Raw genomic sequence first — 20,882 nt, forward strand, 5'->3', positions numbered from 1 at the left:
CGAGTCGCATCAGGTTCATTTTCAGCCGTCAAAATAGAGCTTCGATTATTTGTAACTCTGGTGGGAATGAGTGGGTCAACGTCGGATTGTGGCGAAAACTGGTGAAGGGCAACAAAGAGCCTAGCTTATGCTAGGGGCTGCATGGAGGATCCAAGTCAGTCTGGGACCGTGAACATTTATTATAGAGGTTTTAACCATGGGGTCAGGTCAGTCGCCTCTTTTCGGGTTAGAGAAATCGCTTCAGAAATTGCTTCAACCCGTTGCCAACTCCAATTCGACAGTTTTCACGCCTCGTTATTGTAAGGTGGTAAACTGGCGTCCAAGGGAATCAAGGTTGTCTGACGTATTTGGGATGCTCACATCATCAGCATTTCAGCACTATAACCGGCAGACAGCATAATTTATAATTTTGATAAGCCTTTTCAATGTATTTCTCACTTCAGATAAAGGGTGCATCATTTTCAAATTTCTGTAACTTTTTTCCATTAGGTATTTTCTATTCAATTTTTGGTGAAATGAATTCAATGTTTTGATCTGTCAAAATTCAATTACAAAACGCTGGGAATAAATTAAATTCAAGTGTATGTGGAAATATTTTCTTCTGAGATCAGATTAATGTAATTAAATAATAACGAAGCTGCTTGGTGCGAATCGAAAGTACATCAGGCGATGCAAGAAACGATTGCAAGATGGAAATGGAGCATCTAGACGAACCAGGATTGAAAAGGCCTCGTTCTGTAATGACAAAGACATCGATTGAAGCTATGGCCAACAAAATACGTCGCAACCCGGCCAGATCCATATACCAAACGGTTAAATATTACAATTTGTCGTGTAAGATAATCCAAACTGTGGCAACACCAGCTTCTTTCCGAGGTAACGAAAAAAGAGACAAAAGATGAAAAATGCTGAAGGGTGGGTTTGCAAATTATCCTTTCGTCGTCGTTATCTATTCGGTTGAGAAAGTATTCGATGTAAGCCACAAATTTAACCATCAAAATGATAGGGATACTCAGGAAAAATCTTGATTCTATTGATTTTAACGATAAATGTGTATGCAGGATGCAAAAATTGGATTCGGTTACGATTTGGGCTGCAGTAGCTTCAAATGGTAAAAAAATCTTTTGTTCCCGGATTTCGGATAGCGTAAAATCAATCAGCAGGTCTACCGGGAGTTTTTACAGCTGAAAATTTTCCCACGGATCGAAAATGAGTTTCTTCCAGACGTTGAAATTTGCTTTACACAACATTCAACACCAGTACATGGAACAAAAAAGCGCTCAAACGTGGTGCCACCTTAATTTTAAGCATTTTTGGACCAAAGAAATGTTACCTCTTTCATCTCCGGCTATCAACCCAATCGGATTTACAGTGTGGAGTCTTGCTGAAAGAATTACCGACGCTAAATCAAATCGTAATAAAGATGCTCTAATGACTACAATTGAAACAGTATGTAACAAAATTCCAGAAGCTGTTCCAGTGTCCCTCGAAGACTATTGCAAATATTTAAGCCGAAAGGTTGCCAAATTTTCGAATTTTTTATTGATGAAATAAAGAAAATATTTTAAAATCTTTAGGGGCCATTTTATGAAACCATCCTGTACATTATGTAAGTTCCACTAGCAATTGTGCAACCGGTGCGAAAATGGAGCCGGAAGAACATCAGCGGCGTAAACGTAAATTTTGGCCACGTACCGAGAAAACCCGGTCAAAAAGCGGGTAGTCGAAGCTTCGAAGAGAAATCGCAATAGTTCGGTTAAAGACGTGGCAAAAAAAACTGCATTTAAGTAAAGCTTTTGTACAAGAAAAAACGTCGAAGGACTAAACACGTGCTAAGTCCAAAAGGTGTCAACTCGCGATGAAGAGGTTATAAAAAAGCGTAAATGGAAAACAAACATTTTCTAAGACAAGGCAAGTGACATCGAACGGAACCAAACAATTTAACGCCTTTAATATTTATCATGTATATATTTATATATATAATATATTCATAACATATCATTATTCATATTTTTAATATTTTATCCATTATTTTCTTTATAATAATTATTAGTAGATTTTCTTCTTCCGTTTTTTTTTTCAATCTTTCCGCGTCGCAGCGTTTGACATTTTTTTTGTTTATTCCTAGTGTTCTTCTGTTTTTTTGCGTTGTTTTTCTTCCCAGGATTGTGTAGTTTTTTTTGTTTCTTTTCTGTCAATCAAAAAGTGCCCTTCACTTGGTGATGTTCGACTGCTGAATGGTGTATATGCACTGGCTTTTGTATATGTATATGTGTTCGAGTCGGCGCTACGTGTGTGTGTGTGTGTTTGGGTATGTGTCTGTGAGATGATGCATGTGCGGTTCCGAATGTCCCCTGTTTACAATTGTGTCTTTGTAGATGTTGTTGTTGTTGCTGCTACATTATACAATTCTTTATACATGATTACACCATCAAATGGTAGAGCCATTCAGACACCCAAAATACGTTCGCCCTCACACAATGAGAGATGATGATTTTATTCGCTTAGTTTTATGTTTTTCTCTCGTTTCCGTACCATATGTCTCGTTCGATCTTATTACGTTTAACGTGTTTATTTGCTTTCCTTTTAATTGTGGCAGTGATGGCAATCCGAGTATTTCTGATTCTTCACCTGCTACTAACGAACAGTTTGATTCGCCTATTTTTGTTTTTTTTTTTCAGTGTATTTCAAACCACGACTAACAGTAATAATTCGCTGCTGGAGTAAAATGTTAGTTGTGTATTACCCGTTGTTTGAAGTATTCTGTAGATTTTGCAATTTTATGGTGATTTTGATGTTAACGGGAATGGGAACACTGAACTGTTTGTTTCGTTTTGCATCTCTCTTGTGTTTAGTTAATTTTGACGGGCGAACGGGGGGCTGTTTTTTAACGCTGCGGGGTGTGACTCTATTTGTGTGAGTGCGAAAGTAAGAAGATTTAGTTATAGTTCATACAAGGTTGGAGCGATGGATGCGGGTTTGGAGGGGGTTTGTATAAAGTCGAAGAAGTCAGGGGATTTAGACATTGGAAATTATTTTCACTATCTTACGTTTATTTCGTGTGGTAGTTGTTTCGCTATTTTTTATGTCTATATACGATGATGAAACTCATTTCGCTATGAATGTAAGTTTGTTCATGATTACATTAGACTATTTTTTCGCTCGCTTTTCTTATTCTTCGAACTAGAAGGACTAAAAGTTGGGAAGGTTGTTTGATTTTCGTTAGCGTTTTTTGGTTTGGATAAATAATTAACAATGAATGGCGCGTTTCGTAGTAAATATCTCACATTTTCTTATAGAAAAAACAGAAACAGTGAAAAGAATTAGGTTTTTCTTCTTTGATTTCGTTAAAGGATTGGAGAGGATCAACAATTAGTTTTCTTGTGTTTTAAAGTACAACTACACGAATGATTCTGTTACACGATCGAATGGTCGAACGAAACGGTTTCGTTTTTTTGACTAGGATCAACTTTATCAGTTTCTAACAGGGCGTTCGACTTTTTTTCATGGTGATTATTTTGTGTGTATATTCAATGATTTTGCAATTTTTTATTCTAGCGATTTTGTATCTTCTCTTCGATTACAATTTTTTTTCTATTTAGTTGGGTTTATATTGCAGTGACAATATTAATTTTATTTAATTCCATTAGTAAGTCATGAACCACTTTCTTGTTCTAGAACAAACGCTGCTTTGTTGTTGTTACGGGAGAGAGCACTTCAAGCACACTCTCGAAATCGAATTGGTTCAAAACGTGAACGAAACAAAACCAATCAACAGTACGTGAGCAGAAAAAAATATGACTAACGCGACGGCAGAGCAGCTGTCAAAAAGTGATGTTTCCAGCTGGCCTGCTGTGATGGAGAAAAAAACGGAAACAAGCTGGCGTTCGTAACATGAATTCAGCTGATCATTTTCAAAAGCTAGTGTTTGTTGTTTGTGTATTTATTTTATTAACATTGTGAGATTACTTCAGCAAATTTTTTGAGATTTTTATTAGTTCTTTTTTTCGTTCACTTATTAAAGTTACAAAAACGTCAACTAATTCGGTGCTGTTGTGTTGGAACGAAAACCATAACTAAATGTGAACACTAAAACGTGTGTGTATGTATGTATGTTCCTATCATACTTACCTTTCACCCTACTTTCAGAACTGATTGTTTACATTATTAAAGTTAAAATTCACTAATCATAGGCTACCTTAACGAGACTTTGGGTTTCAACATATATAAAACTTTCATTCAATTTCTGTTTGTTTATTAAATACAACTACTCGTGCTCCATTACCGTCCATTCAATCATTACAATTAATACTTGTCGTGTTGTATTTTATATGTATCTCGTTTGTTCACTGCCGTCAACAGGTTTAACTTATCTGACGCAGTGTCTCTTGTCAAAAACTACCGATCAGGTGAGCTTTCGTTATTTTGTATAGTTTGTAACAACGGAAAACCAAACGATAACGATAGAAACACAAAACTTGACTATAAGCCAAAGCAAATTTGCTGCTGCGTCGGTCTAATTAGTTAGTAGCTAGTTATTGTAGAAAAGCCTTACAATTGAGAAGCATTCGCCTCCGAAAAAGTACAAGTCTGGCGCTTTGGTTCGATTGCTTTCCGATGGGACATACGTTTGCTATGCCTTCCTCTAAACAATTGCAAGCGGTTGGTAAAAGATAGAGCAAAAGCTTTTCACAGTTCGTCGGTTGTTTGTTTGTTTGTGTATGTTTTTTGTTTTGTTTGTTTGCTGACATTACAGTTCAGTTTTACTGGCTAAAATAATACCTTGAGTAGTAAATGCCTAAAAGTAGGACAGAAACAAAAGGAGTGCGGCTGGCATATTTTCCCCACATTGTCGCTTAAAAATGTGGCTTAAAGACATTGTAAATTTATATCAAAAAATATTTGTTTACTTTTTAAGTTTTTTTTTTAATTCACCTTACATTTTCTTACGTTGAAACGCCGCGTGTCTGTTCATATGCGTATGTTTTGTTTTTAGATGAGCATGTTTGCTATTTAAAGTTCTTCCTATATCTCTCTTCCTCTCTCTCATGTAGTTACTTTTCAGTTTCACTTGGTTGCGTGATGTCCATCGTGTGATATGCTTCATGTTGGTATCGCAAATATTTGTTTGTTTATCATTTCCTTTTCTTTATAGGATTCCGAATAAAAAAAAAAAAAGTGAGCTACTTAGTGTGCTGATAGCGATATTCTGATAATAAAAAGTTTTTGTTTTAATGTTATATGTGTTTTTCTTTTGCAGAGAATACTTATGTTCTTGTCATACGTACGATTGGCTTTCAACATCATCACCATAATCGAGATGACCTGAAAGCTTGCACGCGAAATGTTTCAGCGCTCTGACGGTGGCAACGGGGTGGCGGCGTATATTTTCAAACAGGTAAATAAAACTATTAACCTTACTAGGGGAAATCACTCGAAACTGCGTTTCGAAAAAAATTGCTCTAACTTAGTGCAAGGACGTAAAAGCTAACTATCAATATCAACTTGTAGGGGAAATTGCGGATGAACCGGTTACTCGCCAAGCGCAGCTGTTCATAGTAAACGAAATGAACAGTTATCTCTATCAGTGACTATTGGAAACTGTGCTTGGCGGGAATTTTACTTAAAGTGAAATTCGATAGTTTGTTATTACATCTTTCATATTGAGTTAGACTTGTGCAGACCCTATTTTACTTGCGTATTTACGATTATTTGACTTTCTTACCTACAGAAATTGATCAGTTTTATTTGAATTCAACACAATGCTCTAGATCCATGTCATAGTGAAAAATGTGCACAATTAATAATGTTTGTTTGTTTGCAGGAACTAGTGGCCGCTACACTCAACTACATCCGCAATGAGGAGCTAAAAAATTGAAATAGATTTGAAAGAAAATTGAAACCAATATTGAACCCCAATTTCTCAGGAACGTTACATGTATTTCACTTTACAATTGGAATCCAAACTTTCAATCGTAAGTATAACTTATCCTAATGATGTTTTTTCACTGTTTAGCGGCCCTTACACGTTCAATATTTTGGCAATACTAGCGAGTACTGACAAAAGTACGTGTAATGGAAAAAAATTGTATTGACGATGTGGATTTTAAATGGGATTGAAATATTGTAACCATATCGTCAATACGTGTATTGACAAAAATATAGAACGTGTAAGGCACGCTTTAAATGTGTTTTTTTTTGCAGTCAATACTTCTTTTCTTGTCATACGTTCGATTGGCTTTCAAAATCATAACCATAACCGAGATGACCTGTAAGCTGCGGTTTCAATGACATTTTAATACTTTGGTAAGTTTATTTATTTTATTTTTAGTGGTTGGATACAAATGTTCTTTGGAAGAATACTTTGAACGGTTCGATTCAAGTTTCCGTTTCGTTCAAATATGAATCACTGATCAGAAACACATAACAGAAATATTTCAAAACTATATCTCGCTTTGTTACTTGTTATAAATTTCTGTTATTTTAACTACTAACGAGACCTAATTTATAACACAATATGTTACAAAAAAGGTGATCTGTTGTAATCGCATGTCATTCTGAACGGGTCATAAGAACATTTTGATTACTATAGTGTTTGTTACGAATGAAGTAATGTGTGACAACAAGATGGGTGGGTAAAGTCTGAGACATAACCAGAGAGATGTAGAATACATTGAAAGCTGGTTATTCAACTCATGAACAAATGATCCGAAATGTGTCACCATGACTCATACACACGATATAAATTAGCAATCAACATTTTAGCTGTTTTCTAAAAATTGTTATATGTGACAAAACATTTCCCCGGTTATCGAGTATAATTTTACTATACGATACCGTCAATTGTCCCTATACTAATTCATGTATACTGACGGCGCAAATCTTGAACGGAATATGTGTGGTCCTTGAAGGCGACGGACGCAACACTTATTCAGGAGATTATATATCATAGGTATACCGAGCAGACAATAATTACAAAGTGTGACTTTGAGGTCCGCCAAAAAGTTGCTCGATTCCTTCACTTCACTGCCTGCCAAAAAATCCTAAAAACCTAGTGTCTGTGCGGTGTCTAATTTCGTCCAGCGTTTGTGCGCCCACCGAGAAGACGGCTTCGTGAAAAAGTTAATAAACTGCATGGACCTGGTGGAGCAACTGAAGGGGTTTGAGACAAGACGAGAAGAAATTCTGGTATCGTTTGATATAACGGCCTCATTTCCAAAATGTACCAGTGGCTGACGCCTTAGATCGTCTTCAACCTTTCCGTTTCAAAGTCTTGTATGAACCAGAACCTTACCACGGAAGTTCTACAAGCAAACAGCCTGAACATAGGTAGCAAACTTTTGCCTCTCCTGGCAGACGTCTTAATGAGTGACTTAGAGGTGTTTTGTAATCAAGAAAAGTTCTTCCGTCGAGTGTGGAGACGTAATGTAGCTCGCATTTTCACCGCTAGGTAGCGCTGTATGTATCAGATTATCACTAAGTAAAAATAAGATAAGATGGTTTAAAAATTTGTAGAAGACGCAAATCAATCCGATTTTACTGGAAGATATTGAACTTTTAACAAAGGGGGTGGCCATAGCGTAGTTGGTAAATCGATTGCCTTGTACGCAGCTCACTTGATTTCGAGTCTTGACCCCGCACATAGGGTTAGAAATTTTTCATAAGATTTTTCTAACTCGAAGAGACGAATGACCTTAAGGTTGAAACCTCTATAATCGAAATAAACTTTTTTTAACGAAGTGATGTCCGAGTTAGTTTTGTATGGGATCAACAGTGCATGGTTGTGCATCAGTACTCGATTCCCATAAACTACCTTTTTAGTTAAATAATATATACTAAAATTCTTCTAAACATACTATTCAGCTAAATCTAACCACAATCTATTTCACAAAAAATTATAGTTCGTGGAAAGAGCACAAGCGTGCATGGGTAGGCAAAACTAGCTCAGACATCACTTCGCTAAAAGTTTAATAACTTTTCCTAAAAAGCCGGATTAACTAAAGTTGTCGATAATTAAACTGCCTTTCTTATTTTTGCTTGCAGTTATAATACGATGAATACAGTGCTACCTAGCAGTTAAAATGCAATCTAGTGGTATTTCTCCATGTAAATTGTCGAACAATCCCATACAAACTTCAGGCAGTTTGGTCCGGTAGCAAGACTTGTCCGATTTACTTCAAATTTGGTGCCAGTACTTCTGGTGGGACTAGGATTCGACTTAGAGGTGGGCCGATGGAGCTTTTAAAAATTCATTATTTTTCTAGGCAGTCTAGTGTCTATGATCAGTCCCTTGTTAGTGACGTTTTATTCATAATAAATGCCAGACCTTACCTCAACCAGTCCGGAACAATCCCAGATGACTATTGAAATAGTAATCTAGATTTCCCAGTCCAAAAATTTAGTGTTTTCTCCGAGGATTCCAAATTAATCCAAGATCAACAGTCATCAGTAATCCATATTTGCGTATGTGTGAGTGTATCACTTATACTTTCTAAACTTCAGTGATTCCGTGATTTTTCGGCCATCTTTCAATTTTTTTCGAGTCCGGCTAAACGATTGCCTGCCACTATGGAATCTGCTTACTCGATACCAATCCTACCTTCCTTGCAACAGACTAAAATGTCACCCTCCATCCACCCAGTTGCCACCGTCAGGCACGATCAAACTCGTCCAATGTGTTGTTTGTGCTATCGCGAACCCTTCTATGTTGTCCTATCTTTCTAACTAATTCATTACCTGATTCAACTAATGATTGTTCCATGATTTTGGTAATTATACAATCATTCCTAGGCCCAAACGAACAGGGAGGTGAAAATTTGCATAGACCTAACTGATAACTGAACTTTGTTCGTGACAATATCGCTACTGATTTTGTCCATAAACGAATCGTACACTTACTGGATCTTTTTTTTTGTTTTCGGTAGCTGAATGTTTACTAGATAGAAAACTCTGGTTACGTTCTCTGTATGTGTACGGATTTTTTTGCCATGTAACAGTTACTATTGATCGGTTAAGTATGTTTGCTTTATGACGTGTATCTGTCTGGATGAGAGCTTAGGGAAGCGAACATTTTCCATTGTATTTATCTAAACATAACCTAGTCCGTGGGTGTTTTGCATGCGATTTACAAATATTAGTTTCCCATTCATCTTATTTCTTTACATGTAGTAGTATTCTGGTGGTGATGGTGTGCGGGTAGCAACAAACGGAGTCTATACGGTTGTTTTGTGTTGTTTTGCAGTAGGCTGTAATACTACTGCAGTACATACATATTTGTTTTGTTATGCGAGAAACTTTTCACTGGTTTCTACCCAGCTGCTAGTAGGCGTAGCGAAATAGCTCTCGATGGGAACGACTGTCAATCGGTATGCTTGTCGGACAGAACGTCTGTCCTTGGTTTGCTTAGAATGGTTCGTGGGTTTTCGATAGATTGTTTAATGTTTGTAAATACTTTCAAATATTGATGATTACTCTAAATATGTACGTGTGTGTATAGCAGATTTTTCTTAATATCTTTGTTTAATATAAATTTTGATATAAATATATGTAATTTTTCTGGGTTCTCAAAAAAGACTTATTTTCGATCAAATTTCAGTATGAACAATGAGATTTCGAGTATGAAAAGAAAAATAGTGACAAAATTAAATCAAATCGCTTCGCTGGATTCATTACAGTTACAATTTTTTTTTTCATGGTGTGCTTCTAGATTGCATGTATGACTACGATATGAAACAGTGATATAACGACAAGCCCAGAGAGGATGAACGAGAGATACTGACAGTAGTATGAGTATTACGGTTGAGAGTATAACGCTTTTCATTTGTCCAAACACACGACGTGGTAACGCTGATGATGACAGAATCGGATTTTAATTCTATCGAGAGACACTACGACGATGGCTTCCGGCTTTCTTCGCACAAAAAATCGTTGTGGTTTCCTGTTTAACTGTTGTTTTTTTTCCATTTGCTTATTTTGTTGACGAGGTTAACGGTTCATTTAATATTTACTTGTTTAGTGTAAGTGGGTGAACTCGGCTATACTGTACGAGTGCAATATTCGACGAAGGCGGATTAAACAGATTTTTTAAAACCTAAAACAAAAGCTCCAGCTCGTTTGCTGGAAATAATTTCGTTTTTAAGACTGATTCGCTAGTTGACGGTAACGATTGCTAAAGGGTCCAGGAACGGACGCTAAAAGTGCTTTTCGCTATGCTTCATGAAAGTGAAATGAAACATCAAACTGTAACAAAGCGCAACCAGCTCTGCCGTGTCGAAAAAAGTTAAGTTATCCTTTATAATTTGTTAAAATAAATTTCTTTCATTCATCACGTGAAAAAATGACAAATGAAATTTTTTCTCTGCCACCTCTGACTAATGGCTAATTTATACTAATTTTATCTAAACTATATCGAATTCAGTTCAACACGAGTAATTCTAAATACATGTCTTTTCACTAAAAACGTATAACGAACGAGAACTATTTACATTGTAATGTAAAGATTCTGACCTGGCTATAATATCCTTTCTGCGGTTCGTCCACCGATTCGGATAGGAGTACAGTTCCTTAAATTTTCACTTCACTTGAAAGGAATGAACAATAACAAACTGACAACCTCGCTTGCTAAGATGCAGAACGATAAAAACGTATAATCCAATTGGTAACCGTGACAACTCGAGGCTGAGAAGTAACAGTTACAGGTTTAACTAATTTAACGATTAGTGTTGACGGTTTTGTAGTCAACTTCTAAATGACGGAAACGTGTTTTTGTTTTTCAAATGTTCACTTTCGATTAGGAATGCATTTAGTGTTGGTTAAAACGTTGACTTGTAGTCGGATTATATTAGTACCGAGCTTCGGTTAGTTTCGCGATCTCCCTCTAGCTCATTTGAAAGTGAGACTTCAATTAAATTGACAAATATGTACGATAACTGTGAGTAATCCGTGACTGTAGCGAATACCTTGGCACTGAACCGGAATTGAGTTTGGATTGTTTTTTCCTCGACTGGCTCTGCGGGAGGGGGTGCGATGGGTTAGCTTATAACAGCTTTAGATTAGCAGCAAAATTCTGACGAAACCAGGTATATATTAGAATATTTGTCCCAATGGTGGTTGCTTAAACTAATTACATTTCAGAATAGAGAATATTTTAGCTTTTATCGAATTCACCGTCAGGTTGAAGCCAAAGCCGTTACCACACTAAAAATACGCTGAAGTTTGGTAATAGCATGCAGACGACCATAGTTGGTTCTCCTGAATGGAACTCGTATTTGTAGAAATGTTTTCGGCGAATGTAAGGTGGGGTCCTGGTAATTTGAAATTGACGTCATTAAAGTAGAGGAGGAATATCACTGAACCGAGATGGCTTTCTTGTGGGATGCCAGATGTAGCGAAGAATGGTGCAGATAGACAGTTGTCCATGAATACCTAGTTTGTCCAGCTTCGCTATTGCGATATCATGATTGATTTTGTCGAAGGCCGCAGATAGAACCATGTAAATAGCATTGGTTTGCAATTCGTCAGCGAATCAATCGAATACATTTATTGTCAACAAGAGCAGGTTGGTCGTTGTCGATCGTTTAAGCATAAAACCGTGTTGGTCGCCGAAGTGGTTCAAGATGCCCGCTGATGCACTTTTTGATAAAAATCGAGGGAACATCATCTGGGCAGGTTGACTGGCTGGTTGAGATATAAAAATAATATGAAACTGTTTGCTATGGAAGCGCAATCCAAATTTTCCAATTTGGAGATTGATGAATAACATTCGTCGGAATCTAAGTTAGCCGATGAGTAAAATTTGACACGAAGCGTTACTTTCCAACCATTGACAATGCCTAATTTTACTGAAACGAAAAGCTTCTGTGACTCTTTAACATTATCCTGCGCAGGATTCTGAGGAACTGCTGCTCAGGATTCTGTGTGAACGCTTCTCCGGAATTGCCTTGATCTTATTCCGGATTAGGATGGAATCTTTCAGATTCTTCTTAGGATTATGGCGAAATATTTTTCACGTATCTGGAGGAATCCTACTCTAATGAAATCTTTCTCATGGATTCCTATGGAATCTTTCTCTGGACTCTGGTATAATCCTAGCCACAATTCTGGTAGAAATTCTAATGAAATCTTTGTGGAAGTTCTGATCAAAATCCTACTCAAAATTCTAACTGAATCCTGTTCAGTATTTTGACGCTATCTTGCTCAGGATTCTCAGGGTTTCCAGCTCAACATTGTGCAGCAATCAGGCGTTGCATCCATCACTCATATGAGCGAACGAGCCCAGCTAATTCATCACTACGAAAATAAAAAAACGAACTGGATACACACAATGCTTAGCAAGCGACATCTGTGCTCATCGTTAGGACAAGATGAGACAAAGAAACTGAGTAGACAGACAGTAGGATATCCTCAAGGTGGTGTGCTATCACCACTCCATGGAAGCTTGTCACCGATGGTTTAGTGAGGAAACTTACTAAGCTTGAGTTTCCGACATATGCTTATCATCTAACGATCACCGGTATTGGCAACAATATACTTTTTGATTTGATAGAGCCAGCCTTATGTGTTGTTGAGCAATGGCGCCTTCGTGTTGAACTATTAGTTAATCCAAGTAAAACATCAATGGTGTTTTTCACGTAACAATGAATTACAACCGGAGCTCGTCCGTTGCAGTTCTTTAACTCTGAAATTATTGTCGCAGATCAAGTTGTCAAGTACGTTGAGGTAATTCTTGACTCAAAACTAAATATACCACATCGATTTCAGAATCAAGAGAGCTTGCATGGCGTTCAGACAACGCGGACGGGCACGAATACAATCACTGGTTCAACACAACAATTGTTAGACCAACCACCACCAAGCTTATCACCACGTCTTTATTGATGCTGAGAGACATCAGGTTTATGTCAAACCAACTTATTCTCAAATTATCAGTATAGAAAAATTCTGCAACCGCGGTTTTATTCTGCGTGGCGGGTGACGTGAGACGACTAATCTCACCTCACTTTACGTGACTTTTCTCACCCGATTCTGAGAGTCGACTCGGATGAGGTGAGATTCCCCATTGCGGTTAAATAGGCGTCTCACGTCACCGGAAGTGACTTCAGAATCAGGTGAGAAAAGTCACGTAGAGTGAGGTGAGATTAGTCGTCTCACGTCACGTCACACGCCGCGCAGAATAGGGCCGTCGATTCCCAGCGGTGTGTAGCAACATCGTTGAAATACAAAGCGAATAGCAAGGGTCTAAGACTGCTACCTTGTGGAACGACGGATTTTTTTCGAACCACTGACGTAAACGGCCCGAGTTTAACACAAAGCTATCTTCCACACAAGTAGAAAACTAAACCATTGCAGGATAATGTCCGATGTACCTAGCCTGGATAGCTTGTACAGAAGTGTAAGATGATTAATCTTGTCAAATGCAGCTTCGAGATCAGTGTATAACGTCTACTTATTTCCCATTTTCTATGTTATTTATGCAAACTGATGTGAAACCGGGCAGATTGGTTGTAACAGATCGACCTGGATAAAAACCATGCTGACCGGAAGAAATGTTTACCTTTCTATGAAACCTCAGTAGTGATCAAAGCAGAACATTGCACGATTTACCGAATTAACCGGTTAAACAAACTGTACCAGGAGCGGTAGGAAGCATCAATTTGCATCACCTGTTGTGGCACAGCATCTTTTTCGACCGTCCCCTCAGCTTGTCATCTTCATGGATCATGGATGGATCTGGACAAGCATATGTGAGCACAATCTCACTAACGATGGTGGGAAAAACGTATGGGATGTGCGAATGAACAACGTGCATTATCCGTGTTGCCAGTTGTGTTGCGTTTACAATTAATCTCCAGAAAAAGGTCATCCATACGTTCCTGATTTTTTAAAAAATCTATTAAATTTTTCTAAAAAATCACTTGGCATCCCTGCAAACCAAGGTAAGCCAGGATCATTTTACCCTATTAAACTACTTATTCTAATCAATTTCTTTCCTTTTTTCCCACTATTCTTCGCAAGATACGTAATATAAATAAAACATAAAAAGAAACAATTTCGTATTCAGCTGCTAAATTCCAGGAAACTACAAACCCATCGCACCCATCCCAGTCGCCAGCACGATTCATCTAGTAACCCGTAAGAACACCGCCAAAATCAAAGGGACGAGCGTGCCGATAAGTGAGTACCCTGCCACTCAGTGCCTTACATAATTCGATTTTCCCTAACCCTATTTACAAGCAATGGACACTGAATGGTATGCGCATACCAGCTTCGTATTTCTGTGTAAGGCATGCAGTCCTTGTTTGGCTTAAAAAAACGAATAAAACAATTTACTTTGCGTTTATAGTATGCGATTACATGGTTTTCTGATGTCTTGTCTTATCTACTTTACTTGGTTCTGGGTACACTGATTATGAACGATTTGGAGTGTTGATGATGTGTTTTAGTTACTCGTATGAAAATTGTGCTAAATAGTGGTTGTGGTTCAGGGAAAGTCTAACTAGCTTGAAGCTGCTGTGTGTGAGTGTTGTGTGTAGTATAGTTAATTTACTTATTTGCTTCAGGCTACAAGAACATGATTAACGGTTAGAGCTAATGTTTTAAATTCTTTACGCGTGTTTTGTTCGTTTGATTGATGAGTTTTTTTGCTTCTGAAAATTCAAGAGAAATTGGTTCGATTATGATTAGTGTAAAGATTTGAAAGGAAAAAAAACCCGGAAGTCCTCATTTCTAAAAGCTTCCGATCTTGACATCGGTTACGAATATTACGATTGGTTTGAAAATGCGATTTATTTGTTGCTTCGTTTTCACTTTTGTGTTGACCGCCCACTGGCGCAATGTATAAGTAAGTCTTGTTTCTTTCGTCTTATTGTATTCGGTTGTATTTTGTTCTACTCAAATTTGTTTCCTAGATTTAGTTTCCTGTCTTTGACGTGAACGGTTCGCTAGATTCTTGAGGTTGTATATACTGTTAGTTGTATGATTATGAGTGTTTTTTTTTTGGTTTTCTTTTTCTATGACATCGCAATTTCCCCGTTTGTTTAGTTATGATTACATTTAAGCTAGTCGTTTCTTCATTACTCAAATGACAAGTAAAGCGTATCGAATGCACGTTTAGTAATAATTCTAACATTTTTTTTTGGTTTGTCTTCGCTCTAAAAGTTGATTCTTACAGGTTCAAACATGTGTCAGGTCAATATTTGATAATGGGTACAAACACGAAGCGCTCTATTACTGATAGAACTTGAATGACCTGTAATTGTCGTACGCGTAAAAACACGCGCCCGCACTGTTCAGTATAAGTTGTCAAAACAATATAAAACTCCTCAAAAAACGTCGGCCTGAAAACAATAAGACTGGGTGTTCCGTTTGTTTGATTGTTGCGTCATTATTTCCGGAAACATTTCTTGTACAAAACTTAAACTTGATTGTAGATCATTGCGTCCTACAGTTCGCCGGTACAATTGCCCTGACAACAGGAAGCAAAACCTTTTGCAAACTACGCCCCTACTAGTATAATACTGTTCATATCAAGATTGCCCCTTTTACTTCATATCGAACGAATCATCTTCGTCCGACGATTTCAGTCCACCATTGCGACCGCTAGCACCGTGAGCCAGGCTGCTGCCATTGTCGCTCGGTGGATTATAGCTAGGTAGAAATGGATTGGTCGACGAATATTGCACTCTATATGTAGGAGGACCAGAACCGGCGTCCCCTAGCCCACTTGTCCCAATTGTTGTACCGAACGGACTAGTACCGCTGCCGGTGCTGAAATACGACGACGAAAGTCCGGAAGTTGCCGAAGTGGTCATCGAACCCGAGGACGCCGTCGTACCGTACGAGGAGGTCAACCCAGTGGATGAGAATCCAGATGACTCGTAGTCATACCCGCTCGCTCCTAGATCGGCAGCACTGGAGCCTGCTCCACTATCTGCAGCGGAACTTACCGAGGTACTTCCGCCGGTCACGCTAGATCCTAACCCACTGGAACCCTCCGTCGAGACTCCGGTCAATGCTCGTAATCGATCATTGATACCGTACGAGCTAGATGTTCCCGTGAGTAGGCTCGAGGATGTACCACCGTACGAATAAATCGAAGAATTCTTCGGAAGCGTTCCGTAGATACTCATACTACTGATCGCGGCAGCTGTCGTGACTGCACTGCTGCTGCTACTGCTATCTATCAGAGCATTACCCCCCGAGCTTGTATAATTGAGAGAAGCACTCGTTGGCTTACCACTACTGCTGCTGCTGACGTTTCCGCTGCCGGAATAGTCTTGCTGATATAGTGAACTACTTGCGCCTTGCCTACCTAACGATAATGGTAATGTGCCTGTATTGCTGGTGATCGACCGCGACAGTGACGTTGTGAGTTTGCGAAGCAACGACGAGGTGCTACCATCTGCTGCAGGATCCGCGCTCTGCTGGCTAGGCAGCTTCAGGGTGCTCGATGGGAATTGGTAGCTGCCGAGAGTTTGACTTCGTAGCGACGACATGAAACCAGTTGAACCAGTGCTTGTAGAGCCAGCGCTATCAGCACGCTCTACTGGATCCTGCCGTTTCAGTGGTGACGGTGATGGCTGTGGTGATCGTTCCCGCAATGATGAATTCGACGAATGATGCGAAGACTCCGATGCGGACGAAGGCGACGGTGAGACCACGAGGTTGTTCTTCTCGTCCAAACTGAACGTGACGACGTCTAGCGAGGAAGCTGGAACCGCCGGTACTGAGGAGGATGACGAGGTGGTAATTTTTCCGTACGATGTCGTAGCCACTGCGGTGGTTGGCTGAGGTGACGTCGATGTGGTTGACAGGCTATCCGAGGTGAAAAGAACACTTCTGGATGGATACTGTAGATCGGATGATGAGGAAATATTTGGTCCATTATTGTTGCTGCTACTGGTGATGATGCTGGGGCCGACGCCGTTGCTGTCCCGTTTCCGAGCGCCGTTGCCTCCATTGCCGAGCAGTGACTGGTGGGGTGACACGGCGGGAGGATGATCGAACGTAGAGGAACCGCCGTTGGAAACGGGTTCGGCACCGTTATTGCTGCTGGCATACTTTTTCACTAGACTGCTGGTGCTGCTCAGGATGCGGCTGGTGTCTGATTTAAGCGAGTAGCTACTGCTGGATTCTTTAAACTTAACCGAGGCGGGTGATGCTCCACGTTTAATGGTGTCCGTGCCTGTGCGGGAGGGATGAAGTGGATGATTAGTAGTGATAATGATAGGAAAGAAGGGACGTTTTCACTTACCGGATCCTGATCCAGATGCCGACGAAGTGGAACTAGAGCTTGGGGAGGGTGTGGCGTGATGTGGCGATTGGCCGGGCTCCGCCGAGGCCGCTGAGGCCTCCAATAGATGGTGCTGTGTGAAGAAAAGTTCGATTATAATGGAATTATTGGGTCGGTGGTCATCGTCGTGGTCATTTAATTCGCTAATAAAAGTGCAGATGGTTTTTAAGGTGTGTGTGAACACGTGGTCAATACTAGTTTAGCTCGCGTGTGGATGAGTCGGTGTTAGTGTGTGCGATGTCGTGTGTGTGCGGTTTGTTTGGATTGAAGACTGAGGGTGTGTGTGTGTCTGTTGTGTGTAATTACCTGTTGGCCCACTTGTGGCGAGGCTCGATGGGATTGAGCTAACTGAGCCACTACTGATTGATACTGTAGATTGCTGGGAGTGGCTAAGAGCGGATGCGGACCGAGTTGGAAGGAAGCTGTTGATGGACTGCTGGTTGCTGAACGGGACATAGCCCCCGCTGCCGTCCCCACCAACAGGGAGGATGATGCTGACGGGGCCAGATGCGATTGTTGTTGCTGCTGATGATGATGATGGAGCTGATGGAAGCTGCTGGCCGACGGGAGGGACGGGAGAGGCGCCGGTGGTTTGCCCACTTGCAACGCACTGGCTTTGTTTCCACGCGGCTCTACTGGCTCGCCGCGCCGACCTGTCTACATAGGACTCTGAATTAACCACGAGATATTGCGTACGCTTCATGTGAGTGAGTTGTGATTTTATTTTTCGTTCGGATTGCATATGTAATAGTTCGGTTTCACATTGATGAGTTACGCACATCAACAGTTCCACAGAGTTAAAGGTGGGAGGGATAGGTGTTGCAGTACAGTTTGGAAGAACAGTTTACGTTTAGAGAAGTTATGATACGAGGGTTATGAGATTCAACAACAGTTTATATCGACAGCGACAGATAGTACATAAACACCTTATTGGTGTCAAAATCAGTAACAAATCCTACTCTTCTTTGGGTTTCGGGAAAGTGATATTGCGACAAGTTTACGTAAAAAATATATCTGCTATCTGGTGTAACATTAGAGTTAAGTTACGTAACTGTTACGTAAATGTTACCCAGAGATCAACACATACGAGAACAAAATACATGGCCAACTGATACGGAGCGTATCAGGTAGGTTCTTTACAGACACAGTTAACCTCACTTTTCTTGACAGTTCGCTTGTACTGTTTACATGGGCATGGAGAAAAATTTGTGGGCGACTACACACTCAATTCAGTTCGGTAATTTCCGCACAGCTTAACAGTCGGTAAAAAAATTCAACTGATAGCTCCGCAAAGTGGCGTTAATTTACTGATTTTCAGCGATATATTTACCGAGTTTATTCAAAACAAACGTCAATTCTATTGAGATCTCGGTAAAAGCTTTGTTAGCTGAGTGCTCGGCTGTGCAAAACTCGGTAAAAGTAGCGAAAAAAGCTGGGATTCGGTAGAACAAGATTGAGTGTGTAGATTCGCTCGAAGCAAATCGTAAAGGATTTTTCGAAGTCCATGTAAACAGTACAAGTGAACTGTCAAAAGCGAACACTCAGTTCTTTTGTAACGTCACCGTAAAGTATTCAATGAAATGTTGAAAGAAACTTCGGAGAAGTCAATACAAAGTCGGGTCAAAACCGAAGAATTTATCGGAAGGCGTCTCCACATTTTAAAGAGGAAATTCCAGGTTGAAATTGTGGTTTTGAATTCTGTTTCATTGGATATCATGATTTTATTTTACGTGAATTGTTGCAGTCAAGTAACCAAAGGGCTAGCATTTATTTTTATTACATTGCTTCACTGGTGCTGTGTTTTTTAAGTTAGTATCATGGTGTGCTGGGTTTGTGTCCGTTAAGACTAAACATTTGCTTTCACTCTACTTTTGATCTCTCCAACGTCTGAAGCAGCTCTTGAATTGCAAATATTTGAAAATTTTCTGGAGACTTCTACTGTGATATAGTCAACTATAATGATTAGATTAGATAAAAATGTGCCCTGAATTCTCTAAGTTCCTTTTGCAAAAGTTATCTTCCTAGAATGTTTTATAAGTTTCTTGTAGTGAAAATTGGCCCGTTGAGCAGGCTAGGTAAACCGCTTGGGAATTCACAGTTGGAGTAAGGCAGACTCACCGCCGGCAACGATCCGAGTATATCGTGACAAAGCTAGGAGCTGATTGGCTCACGAAACGGACATCGGTGCCAAACACGAAATCGCCACTGAATGAGACGGGTATTGGTATCGGGAGAAATTCTGCTGTCTGGGAACCGTCAGACGGAGTAAGGTGAGCTCACCGCTGAAGACTATCTGAATAGATTGTGACAAAACTGGGAGCTACCCGGGCCCCGTGGTGGTGGAGGAACGCTACGTGGGAAGCTGAGCTGCAAGCAACCGGGCGGGTCATAGGTGGTGGATAATGCTTAATCGCGATAGCAACTAGTTGTGATTCGCGACCCGAACCAGCAGCGGGGGCTGACTGCGGGTGTGGTAGGACGAGGTAGTGGGCCCTATACGTCCTAGGCCTAAATACCACATGCCCTAAAGCAGCCCTGACAAGGCGAGCCAGTGCCGCCTTTAAATAAGCGCTTAGCCCAAATCCCTCTCCTCCCGTTATCCTTCCTTCCTTCCTTCCTTCTGCGGCTGTTCGCCCATCTAAATATGGAAGCTGTTCTTCAATGTCAGCTTCTTTCACCGAACAGCCTAGATAAGCCATGTAGTGTCGGTAGTGGTTGTTTCAACCGGCTAAGAATTACACTACGGACTACCTGTTTCAGTGGTAAAAATCTACCAAACAGGGAACCCCAATTCCATAGTGTCATGCGACCCGTGCTATGGGTAAAATTGTTGAGGGGGTTTAAAACATTCTCAATGGCGAACGGAGCCTGGGAAGAGTCGGGCGAACTCCCCAGTACGCTGCATTACGCAGCGGAACGTTCACTCTACACACCGATTTTTTTTCACCGATGATCCACTTAATTTTGCCGAATTTTTGTTGGCTGGGGGTTTGCAGAGACTTTCGGCTGATGGTAGTTCGGTTAAGTTTTGTTGAGTCTCGATTATCAAATTTCGATGTGTACAGATGAACCTGCCCAGAGGCCGTGTGGTATCCGGCCTAGAATTGAGCCACTGGAGTCCTGCTGCCATGTCGTAGGAGGCGACTGAAAGTAGGAGACCCTAAGTCAAGGTGTAGTTCCGTGCCGAGGACTTAATGATTGGAGGGTCTAAAATATGCCAGTCGCGCACGGAGCATTTTGGGTTTTGCCCTTGCTGTGTTATGCGAATCTCTGACACAGTGGACCATTATTTTCTTCGCAAATCGTGGGAATCAAATGATCATGTCCTATTTAAACCTGATATGGCTCGCTAAATGCGTTAACATCCCAACTCGCTTGGTGTCCTCTAGTTGTTGTGCAATTTGTGTTGGAGATGAAATGTACAGTTCTCTAATCAACAATGGTTAGAATAGCACAAGTCAATCTCCAACATAAACGTACAGCAACTATGAATTTATCTCGACTCATGCAGGAAGGTAAAGCTTCCATAGCATTGGTTCAAGAACCGTATTTCCATAAAGGAAACTTCTATTATGGAAAGTTACTTAACACT

General features: G+C 40.1%; 1 protein-coding gene across 13 annotated transcripts in view; it reads right to left on the reverse strand.

The window, feature by feature from the left end:
* Nucleotides 1–1,948: 1,948 nt before the first annotated feature.
* LOC131676810 (rho GTPase-activating protein 100F) overlaps nt 1,949–20,882 on the reverse strand; it is a 126,295-nt gene continuing 107,361 nt past the window's right edge. For 12 of the 13 annotated variants that reach the window (XM_058956145.1, XM_058956144.1, XM_058956142.1 and 9 more), the window contains 3 exons: nt 17,597–17,943; nt 17,252–17,363; nt 1,949–17,182 (listed from right to left, as the gene is read on the reverse strand). In XM_058956145.1, coding sequence (XP_058812128.1) covers nt 15,540–17,182; nt 17,252–17,363; nt 17,597–17,943 — 2,102 coding nt within the window. In that variant the 3' untranslated portion in view covers nt 1,949–15,539. Of the gene's footprint in view, nt 17,183–17,251; nt 17,364–17,596; nt 17,948–20,882 lie in introns of all 13 variants that reach the window. The other variant, XM_058956150.1, reaches the window with a different exon arrangement.

Source organism: Topomyia yanbarensis, chromosome 1 (genome assembly GCF_030247195.1).
Source record: "Topomyia yanbarensis strain Yona2022 chromosome 1, ASM3024719v1, whole genome shotgun sequence".
Taxonomy (NCBI): Eukaryota; Metazoa; Arthropoda; class Insecta; order Diptera; family Culicidae; genus Topomyia; species Topomyia yanbarensis.